At 36.4% G+C, this 11595-nt stretch overlaps 1 protein-coding gene and 1 pseudogene across 1 annotated transcript; both read right to left on the reverse strand.

Moving 5' to 3' along the window:
- Window positions 1–1622: 1622 nt before the first annotated feature.
- On the reverse strand, window positions 1623–2432 carry LOC125206528 (secreted RxLR effector protein 161 pseudogene; annotated as a pseudogene).
- Window positions 2433–5986: 3554 nt separating this feature from the next.
- Window positions 5987–7740, reverse strand: LOC125204438 (flavonol 3-O-glucosyltransferase F3GT2-like). The gene is made up of 2 exons (XM_048103103.2): window positions 7239–7740; window positions 5987–7037 (listed from the first exon to the last, which is right to left on the reverse strand). The coding sequence occupies exons 1-2, from the start codon at window positions 7711–7713 to the stop codon at window positions 6157–6159; spliced, it is 1356 nt and encodes a 451-aa protein (XP_047959060.1). The 5' UTR covers window positions 7714–7740; the 3' UTR covers window positions 5987–6156.
- Between the last annotated feature and the right edge of the window lie 3855 nt (window positions 7741–11595).

Consider the following 11595-nt stretch of genomic DNA (forward strand, 5'->3'; position numbering starts at 1 on the left):
TTTTGTCAATGATTAGTGTTGGCTATCGGTGGCGCACACCCAAACTCCATATTAGTATAATATTGTCCGCTTTGGGCAAAGCCCTCACGGTTTTGCTCTTGGGTACTCCCCAAAAGTCCTCATACTAATGGAATTGGGGGAGTCCATTTATACACTTGCAACTCTTGTTCATTCTCCGATGTGGGAATTATTTTGCCCTCACAATCCTCCCCTCAAACCAAGACCACCAGACCAAGACCACATGTGTGCCTCATGTTACAGATCCACCGGTCACCACAGGTCTTGGTCAAGACCACGCAGAGACATCAGAGAACTTGCAAGCGCAACCACCGAACCTCGAGCCACACAGGCCCAGCCCTGAACCAGGGCTCTGATACCAATGTAGAGATCAGATCACTCGGGATTCACTAATTACCGGGACCTCTTTTATTGCAAAGGTTCTGAGATGGATAATCTCATAGTTATAAGCCAAATACAAGAGCTATACCAAGATTACAGTTCTACTTATTACTATACAAAGACAATCGAAAACCCAAGCTAATCTCAAGTCTTCAACCAGACCTAAGACTTCAAGCTCCTTCGATTTCTTGCACACTAAGTAGATGAGTCAGTAACCAAGAAAAGATCCTTACGGATCTGAGAAATAGTAAAGGACTAAGAAACTAAGAAAGAACAGTAGGAATATGGCTCAGGTCACAATGGTGACTGCACTAGGCCAAGGACCTCCCCACACGCTTCTACCACAAGTCACAAAGTGAGAACCAGTTGAATGAACTCAGGACCAGAAACCTCAGTTTCACCGAGTGCACAACCACGCAGCCTTCTCAACACAAGGAACAACCCTAGTCTCTTGAACGCAGCTTCTCAACACAGAGAACCCCAGAAGAAACCTCCAATCACAACAGAATCCAACACGGAAGTTGGACTAAACCCTAGATCTGAGAAGGAGCACTCAAGAACTCACTTCACTCAAGATCTAAATGCGATGAACCTCTCTAGAACCGAGAATCAACGGTGGAAATAAAAGATTGGAGAAAATCGCCGGCGAACAAGGCCGGAATCTTAGAGAGAGGCTAGAGAGAAGTCGGAGCAGTTTACAAGAGAAATATATACGTCTGGGATGAATGAATGGTGTAACCGAAGAGTCAAGAGACTCGTACCAAACACAAACATTAATCCAACGGTCTAGGAGCATGATCCTTGTGGAGCTGCTACGTGGCAAGCATCGACACCAACAAATAAGTAATAGGCCTGCACAAAACGGGCCAAACTTATTATTCACTTGGGCCACATATTAATTAAATGAGGCAATCCCAAAATGATTAATATCCTGGTCCAATACACAAATGGTCCACATAATATTCAACATTCTCCACCTTGGACTACTTTGGGAGCATATGGGGAGAGCCTAAGTCTACTGTTGTTTTCATCACAGCCTACAAGGTTTATCTCAAGACACCCGAGAATTTTGAGGCTCATTAGTCAAGAGAGACAGGTTGCCTAAATAAGACTCCAGATGGCAAGCCAATTAGTCTTATAGGACTTAGTTGCCTTGTGATCTCAATTAAGCCACAGCTCAATGAATTAGCAAGGTCTTTCCCGGGGACATGCAAGTGCACATGCTAACCACAATCAAAATGCAACCTTTTAATGCAAGAAAGCAATTTTTCCACAGGTAAACACTTAGTGCCAATGTCAGTAGGATTCTTATCAGTATGCACCTTATGCAAAAACACTTCACCTTTTTCAACAACATCTCTAATGAAATGGAACCTAACATCTATATGCTTGGTCATATCATGAAACATAGGGTTTTTGCACAATTGTATAGCAGACTGACTATCAGAATATACAACATGAGTATCATTCAAGAATTTAAGTTTAGAGAGAACTCCCTTTAACCAAATAGTCTCCTTCATAGCCTCAGTGATGGCTATATATTCTGATTCAGTAGTGGAGAGGGCAACTATGTGCTGCAATTGAGATTTCCAACTAACATAAGACCTACACACAGTAAACACATAAGAAGTAGTGGACTTTCTCTTGTCCTTGTCATTAGCATAGTTTGAATCAACAAAGCCACATAGCTCAACACCATCATCACACTTAGAGAAGCACAGACCATACTTAGAAGTATGTTTCAGATATCTAAGAAGTCATTTCAAAGCCTCCCAGTGCACAGGTCTAGGATTAGACATATATCTACTCAAGCAAGACACATCATAAGCAATATTAGGCCTAGTACTAACCATCAAGTACATCACAGAACCTATAGCATTGGCAAGAAGCCATTTCAAAGCCTCCCAGTGCACAGGTCTAGGATTAGACATATATCTACTCAAGCAAGACACAGCATAAGCAATACCAGGCCTAGTACTAACCATCAAGTACATCACAGAACCTATAGCATTGGCATAAGGCACCTTTTTCATTGGCATAAGATCTTGCAAAAGTTTAACATGTCTGCTGCTAAAGATATTGGGTATTAGTGACACACACCCGAACTCCACATTAGTATGATATTGTCCACTTTGGGCAAAGCCCTCACGGTTTTGCTCTTGGGGTACTCCCCAAAAGGCTTCATACTAATAGAGTTAGGATAGCCCATTTATATATTTGCAACTCTTGTTCAGTCTCTAACGTGGGAATTGTTTTACACTCACAATTAGAATTGACAAGTGAAAATGAAACAATTTACTAATGAATTGTTTCGTCATGGATTAGAAATGCTTCATCGGAGGAAATTAAATATTTTATTTTCATTTTATAGTAGACTATATTCTATTAACGAAATTTTATTTACATTTTATTTTATTATTAAATAAATTTTCTTTGTCCCAGATACTCATTTTTTAGGACGCTTCTAGGGCTGGCAATTTTTGACACGACACGAACCGGCACGAAATTAATGGGTTTGGGTCATAGCTTATCGTGTTCGTGTCCTTATCGGGTCGACCCATTAAGGACACGAAAATTTCGTGTCGTGTTCGTGTCGGGTTCGTGTTATCCGTTAACAATGCGTGTTCGTGTCGTGTTCGTGTTATCCGTTAACACATAATATTTTAATATTATTATTCTTATTAACACATAATATTTAAATATTATTATTCTTATTATTTTCATTTTTAAATACTTATTTTCGTGTCATTAATGGATTCGTGTCGTGTTGACCCGAAACGGTTCGTGTCGTTAATGGGTTCGTGTCGTGTTCGTGTCTGAGAGTAGTGGGTCGTATTCGTGTTCGTGTTTGAGGTTTTCTTAATGGGTCGTGTTCGTGTTTGTTGTTATCGTGTTCGTGTCGTTATCGTGTCGACACGATAACGACCCGACACGCACGATTTGCCACCCCTAGACGTTTCACTTGTGACACATGTTCAAAGAGGGAAATATCACTTTCTTCACTTTATTTTCCCTCATATGTTGTGATCTCACCAATTTATTTACAAAACTATATTGTACAAAATATTGTGTATAATAAAATATGTCTCCTTAAATTAGGACTCAATATTTCAATAACATTTAAAATTAAAATGGGCAATGAGTCAAATAAAGAGCACCTAGGGAGTATTATTTTTAACACAAAGAAATTGAGATCAACGTGCTCCGATGATCTCCAACAGTTTGTCAAAATAACGAGCGAGTGACTGAGGGCGTATTATATATATATATATTTTTTTTTTGGGGTTCGTCCGTCAAAATTGGTTATCATTTTCATTTACGAAAATCTTTTCACCTTATTTTTCTTTTTTGTTTTACACATGATATCTTTTACTTTCTTCCGCTTTATCAATTACACATTAAATTCCATACAATTCACATCTAAGATTAATTTTTATGGACGAAAAAAGTATTAAAATCATTTACTAGTTACGGCTTGATTAAATTCAAAATTTCATCACCTCAGGTCCTAAACAAATACTTCATCCGTCCCGCTTAAGATGACACGTTTTCCTTTTTAGTTTGTCCCAACTAAGATGACACATTTCCTTTTTTGGTAACTTTTTCTCTCCGATTAATACACTCAACCACTTTTTCTCACTCCTATTAAAATATTAATCTTTCTTTATCTCTCTACTTTAATAGTTACACCCACCTTCTCTCTCTCCAATTAAACACTTTAACCAATATTTCCTAAAATTCCGTGCCGGCTAAGCAATGTGTCATCTTAGCCGGGACGAAGGGAGTAAAAAACAATCATTTTTTCAAATTCGACTCTCTAACAAATCTTATCATGGAAAATATAAGCGTTAGAGCATCCCCATCCGTGCTCTTATTTAAGAGCACGGAGATGGGTCCGGACCCACTTTTACTCCTTATCCTTAGGCAAGAGCACAACACACACATCTGTGCTCTTCCTCAAGGACAAGCTCAAGGATCCCACCATTCTATTATTTAATTTAAATACTTCAATTACTAAAAACATTTCTACAATATAAAAATACATTAAAATATAAAAATTACATAATTAAATCCTAAAAAATAAAAATTACATAATTAAAATTCTAAAAAATAAAAATATATAATTAAAATCTTAAAAAATAAAAATGCATAATTAAAATCCTAGGAAATAAAAAAAAATACATAATTAAAAGCTAAAAAAATACCCCCGTGGAAGACTAGTCTTCTATCCCCAATGTTCTTTTGAGAACCCGTATCATTGCCACATGTGTTTTTTTGTGTTGAAGTGAAGGTATTTATAGATGAAAATGTGAATTTTGAGGAAAAATAAATTAAAAGTGTGTAGAAAACAGATATAATTTATTGGGAAGTAGGAAAATATTTTTTTATTTAAAAATGTTTTTTTTTTAATTTATTTTGAATTTATAAAAAAAAGAAAAAATTAAATTTGCCAACGGCTATGCCGTTGGTCAATCGAGAGATGCCACGTAAGGCTGCTTAGCGGCACGGACGTGCTCTTATTTAAGAGCAACAACGTGCCGCTGGCACGGGCGGACGACTTGCACCGGCGGATAGCTGCGGTCCATGCCCCTAGCATGGACGGACAAGAGATCGCTGCGGATGCCTTAATATTTTGTTAAGGATAAATCAATATATACATGAACAACTGAGAACATAGATAAAAATGATGAAGGTTAGACCCACATTGTTTTTCAATATGTCGGCCCAATAAAGGCCCAAAGTGATTATACTTACACGGTTACACTCTAAAGTTGGACTTGTTACTAAAATAAATCAATACGTCTTGGTTAAATTTAAATTTACTACTTCCTCCGTCCCACAAAAGATGTCACACTTATGGGATGGCATGAGATTTTAGGAGGTTTTATTCTGTGTGTTAAATGAAGAGAGTAAATATAATTTTTATATTCATGTGAGAGAGAACTTTTTCCAAATATAGAAATGTGACATCTTTTATGGGAGAAATTAAAAAGGAAACTGTGACATCTTTTGTGGGACGGAGGGAGTACGTCTTAGTTAAATTTAAATTTAAATCATCTCGAAAATTAAAAACCAATCAGTTTATCAAATTTGACTTGTTAACAAACCAATTATGTAATTTTATGTGCCGTGTTCGTTTAATGAATATGGACTTGACAATTGATGATGGAAGCAATTCACATTTTCTGAAAAAATAAACAATTGAGAAGATATTGTAATAAATGATACACAGAATAATACTAATACTAACAGCACGAGTTATTTAATAAAATCAACAATGAAATTAGGCAGTCCATGCACAATGAAACATGGTCTATATAGTCAAATTTACCATATTGACTAGAAAGATAAAATGAAAATAAGACTATTGTTTTAGACCATGTTCCATTTTCATTGACAGTCTAAAAGACAACTTATATTTCATTTGGCTGGACAGTACTATTTTGATGGATAACCCCAAGTTTACTTTGGCTATACAGCCCATGTTTAATTTGACTAAATAGACTAGAGAAAACAAGCATATACTTTAAGATCATGTTTAATATGACTATATAGATCATGTTTTAATTTAGTGGACAATCCAAAATAAAAAAATAAAATAAAACTAGTCTTTTTTATAAACGAATGTAGTACGTTATCTAAGATGTCACGGAGGACTCAAATCCGAGACCTTTAGCATTAGGCATACATTACTCATTTCTAACATAAATGGCAAGACATGATGATTATTTCCAGCAACGGGCTAAGCAATCGAGATCAACGGGCTCCGATGACCTCCAACAGTTTGTCGAAATTCTTCGATGAACTCCCTTGCGAATCGACGGCAGCCACAGCCTTGTTTCTCAGAAGACTAACATTCTCCCGCAACTTCGCCCCCTTCTCCGGCGTCATCAACTCCTTCAAACACTCAATCGTTCCGCTCTTAGTGAAGACGCCTCCTTCAACCCGAACCCCGATCCTCCACGAATCCTGCACCATTCTGCTGTTCAGCTTCTGATCTCCGAAAAACGGCCTGCAGATCATCGGAACGCAGCTCGTGATGCTCTCTAAAATCGAGTTCCAGCCGCAGTGGGTGACGAACGCGCCGACGCTCTTGTGCGCGAGGATCTGTGGCTGCGGGGCCCACGCCACCATCTTCCCGAACGAATTCGTCCGGTCGACGAATCCGTTCGGGAGGGATTTCACCGCGTGGTCCTTGATCGACCACAGGAATGGGAATCGGCATGTTTCTAGGGCTTCGCACAGCGCCGCGAGCTCGTTCTCCGGCGGCGTGATCACGGTGCCGAAGCTGATGTAGACGACCGAATTGGGGCGGTTTTGGCCTCCCAGCCACGAGAGGCATCCTGTTTCGTCGGCAATTGCGGCGGCGGGCGGAGCCGGAGAAGCGAGGATCGAAGGGCCAACGTTGAGGAAATTGGGGAATTTCGATTTTAGGTCTTTTGTGATGATCGGATCGATTTCCTCGAACGAATTCAGTACGACGGCCGTGGATTTGGGGAGATGCTCCACCATTTTGTTGATCGTGATCGCCAGCGGCGACGCGTTGTTTCCGAGGAAAATCTCCGGCGGTAGATCGGCCGTGGTCGCCATTTCCAGTCCTGGAATGAACGACAGAGCTTTCTCCTGTTTCGCATTTTCTGCAACATTTCGTCGAACAGTTTATACGCAAACAAATTATGCAGAATTTCTTCAGTTAGAATCATCACCTCTTGATTCAAATCGGAAGAGCAATTGAATCAACAGAGTTTTCTTCAGCAACATTTCGTCGTACAATTTATACGCGAACAAAAACAAAACCACAAATTATGCTTAATTTCAACAGTTAATTGAATCATCACCTGTTGATTCAATTGCTTTAACGATTTGATCGGTGTAAACATGCGCCGACAGCGAGCACGAAGCAGCGGTCCAGAACGGCACCCACGGCACCCCTCTTTTCTCAGCCATGTCGCCGGAAAACCAAAGAAACGCATCGGTTAATAAGCAGCGGATTTCGAGGCCGCTTTCCCGCTCCGCTTCTCGAATCGCCGTCTCGAAGTTCTCCGGGGAGGCCCCGAGAAACAGCCCGACCGCCTCGAAGTGCGAGCCCGTGAAGGGCTCGCGGCGGGGCGTGCCGTCCCACACGTCGTGCACCCGTATATTTTCATACGCGGTGGTCCCGTTGAAAAGCGTGGCATTCGATGGCGCGCTGTTGAAAAAAGAAAATAGTGCGTCTGGCGCGGAGGCGGCCAACCTCCGCACCAAGGCGAGCAACGGGGCCGCGTGTGTTCCGAAAGGGAACGCTAGGACACCAATATGTAATTTAAATGCCATGATTTTGATTTATGATATTCAAGAAATTGCAAGGACTTATAGTTTGAAGAAAAGTGGTATTTATGAATTTTACCTAACCACCAAGAATGTTTAATTCGTGGAAGAAACAGTCAACTAACTATCTAATAAAAGTATCCATTCGTGGCGACCTATCCACCTTTCAACATGTGTATGTTATAGTAAAAGCAACCGAATATAGTTTTGTTACTAAGTACTAGCAGTAATTTTCTTTAGCAGAATTTATTAGGTAATTATGTTGGTGTTACATAAAATATTTACTAGTAGTACATTCAACAATTTAAATTATGGAGACTTAATAAAAAGCAGTGAGGTGGAGGAAGTAAAGTGACACACTTCAACCACCGTTCAATGTGTCTCTCGTCATCAATCTTCCCTCATGCCAACAAACTTTCAATAAAGGTATATAATGTTATAAAATTGTGTATTCTAACTATATCTTTATAGCAGTAGTAGTACTATATTTTAACTTTATTATGGATAGTATAGTAATTTTACATACAATATGTATCTATTAAAATGTGTTCAGTGTTGAATAAAATGTGCTAATGTGTTGAATTGGCCGATTAAGATAGTAGTATCTATTTAAGGGGTCCCGAAGAATCTCATATTGTCATTTGTCCCATAATATTTTTGGATAGGAACTATATATATGTATATATTCTCTTTATTTAATTTTTCATCGTATAAGTTACTATACTTTAGTAATAAAAGAACTAAATTGATATCTGCCAAAATAATACCTCTGGATATTATTGGCCACACTTTTCAGGAAAAAAACACTTTGATTAGCTAGGAGTCATGTTTCAAATATGATAGTGAAGAGAAAAGAAGCTTTATATATTTATACATTGAAGAAATATATATCCGTCGCCAGTTCTAGAACCACGTCAAATATAAATCATGGATCAACTAAGCCATCATGGGGACTTTCTTAACATGTAAAAATACCATGGAATAAGGTTTGATCTTGATCCTATTCCATTCCAAAAATGTCTATGACTTTGGTAGATATTCGACTAATTTTTAGAAAATAAATATTTCGCGAACTCTAAAATGGAAAATTCCCGTATTATATAATACCAGTAGTTCTAATTAATATTACAGGAAATTATTAAGAGTTCAAAGGAAGAAAGTTAATATAGTTCAGGAAATTATTAAAAGTGCAAAGAAAGATTGTTTGGTCCTGTGAATGAAACAATGTTGATGATTTGGCTGTGAGTATCACCTACTGCTTTTCCTACATTATTTCTTACTCCACCCCTCACATTTTGGGGGTGAAATTAGAAAGTTCTTATCCACTTTCGAATGTAGTAATACACAGATACATAGATTACGTATGTAAGTGTTCAATAATTCTCTTTTTCTAGAATTCTCTATTTATTTTTATAGTATTATATTTATTTCTTTGAATTTATTTATTTTCTAGTGTAAAATATCTTAACTTTTTAATCAAAAAATAAGCTTACTTTTATATTTCGCTTAAATTGACCGTATAACAGTTATAGGAAAAACTAAATATTTTAAGTAAATTAAATATTTACTAAACCATTAAAAAATGAACAATTTTTATTAGTTTTGACGGGACACTAACTCATTTCAAATATATATTACTATAAAATTAGTACTATATGTAAAAGCATATCCATATTTTTTAAACTTTTCCTAGCCACTCTGTTACACTCCATTTCTTAAAATTCATATCAAGTCAAATGGTGCCAAATAACTCCATTTCTTAAAATTCATATCAAGTCAAATGGTGCCAAATAATGGGAGATGGAGGGAGTAGTTCACTCCTTATTCTAAAAATTAGGAGTATGTAATGTTGTGTTTCAACAATAGCTATAGCATTCATCATAAATAACTTCACCCAGAGGCGGACCTACGTTGGCGGCTGAGGGATCCATGGAACCCCAGCAATTTGATTTTCCACCTATATATAGCATAGGGGAGTGTTATATTGCTAACTCAATGCTTAATTGCTAACTACAACTCAATAATAGCCATTAGATATTCAAATTAAAGGTCTAGATCATTAACCACAAAATGTCAATACGATCAACAAAAAACGTCAATAAGGCTATAGGATTAATTCCAATAAAAATCAATAGGGGTATTAATGTCAAGTTAGTTATAACTAACTTTTAAAAGATATCCCAAAACTTTAAATTCATATAACATATATCAAATTAAAGATAATTTTATAAGGATTCCAACGATATACTACATGCATATGTTCCGAAGTCAAAATTTAAAAAAAAAATCTAGAATTTTCGTATTTTTCGTAACAGGCTAATGTTAATACAGCTAACATAATATGTCAATATAAAGCATATACAATGTAAATCCTAAATTTGTGTTGACATTCTCAAAGCATTGTGTTGATACTTTCGAAACACTATATTGACATTTTTCATCCAAAACATTGGCGTTTTTTTTAATTTTTTTTAATTTAATTAATAAAAACGAAAATTACACGTGGCAAATTGTAGACCACACGTTTTTTAAAATCATGTTACCTTAAATTAGTTGTAGTTAGCAATTAAATGATGAGTTAGCAATTGATACTCCCCATGTAGTATATGTGTAAGATACTATTCAATTCTATCTCTCGCTCAGTTGTTCATGGGAGCATTGTGGTGACCATGAGCACAAAGGATCGATACCACCAGGCCCAAATTTATGTGCATATATCAAGGAGGATAAGACATTTTTTGGATTTTCATTACTTTTTAGATTTTTCATCCCTACAGGCTACAGGCCTCAGTTATGTGTATTTATTAAGGATGATAAAACTTTCTTTTGTATTTTCATTATTAGATTTTCTATATCTAGTAATTAATTTATTTTTATAAGCTTTTAATTTCACAGACTAGTAATTTTGTGAAATTTTTGTTCAATTTTCATTTTTTGTTATAAAATAAGCATATTTTTAATTTATATTGCCTTTTCTCAATTTATTTACTTTTTTATTATTCATCTCTCCCGCAGTTCCATAATGTTCGTGTCGGCTATTTATGATGTCGTTGACACTAAAAATACACAGCAATTGTTAATACTTCAACCGTCCACCAAAATAATTCTATTGGAGGACGACACAGTTTTTAATCCGAAATTGGTGTGTATGAAAGTAAATATATAAAGTGGGTAAAGTAGGAAAAGAAAGAGAAAATATTAACTAATTAGAAGAAAATTCGATTAAAAAGTGAACAATAATTTGGGGTGACTTTTTTTTCCGGTGGACGGGCGAAATGGAAAGATGAGACTACTTTTTGCTTTTTGTGGACGGATAAAAATGGAAAGATAAGACGAACTAGTAATTTGGACCCTCAAGTATCAGAATCATGCGTCCGCCACTTGACTTCACCCTATAAGTGACTGCTTATCATTACAAAGGTGTAGATTTTCAACTTGTTTGATGAGTACGGAATAGAGGCATTCAGGACCAATCTCACAAATAGCGCCGCTACACATGTCCTTGAAGCCCATGTCTACCGGAGCAAGTGTATGCATAGAGCACGTCAGTGCCAACGGCAAGAGCATGAGCAACCGACGTGGCATGCTCTGATTAGCCGTTGGTTTATCATTTTTTTTTATTATTATTTTTTACAAATTCAAAAATTCTGAAAATTTCAGATTTAATAAAAAAAAATCCCACTTCCTAATCAAATATATCCATTTTTTTGCACACTTTTAATTTATTTTTTCATTATTTTTATCCCAAAATTAATACTTTCCTCTATAAATACTCTCATTTCAAACAAAAAAAATGACACTATACCAAACAACTCTTTTAATCTCAATTTTTAGGATTTTAATTATGTAATTTTTAATTTTTAGAATTTTAATTATGTAATTTTAAAT

The sequence above is a fragment of the Salvia hispanica genome, chromosome 6 (genome assembly GCF_029641045.1).
Source record: "Salvia hispanica isolate PSC_SH4W2 chromosome 6, Shi_PSC_v1, whole genome shotgun sequence".
In the NCBI taxonomy this organism is placed as follows: Eukaryota; Viridiplantae; Streptophyta; class Magnoliopsida; order Lamiales; family Lamiaceae; genus Salvia; species Salvia hispanica.

What these genes read in the sequence shown, in the direction of transcription:
- LOC125204438 (XM_048103103.2), bottom strand. Translation starts at nt 7,713, where the DNA reads ATGGCATTTAAATTACATATTGGTGTCCTAGCGTTCCCTTTCGGAACA. An exon ending in TAAAGCAATTGAATCAACAG is followed by an intron (nt 7,038 to 7,238) that starts GTGATGATTCAA and finishes GAAATGTTGCAG; the next exon opens with AAAATGCGAAACAGGAGAAA.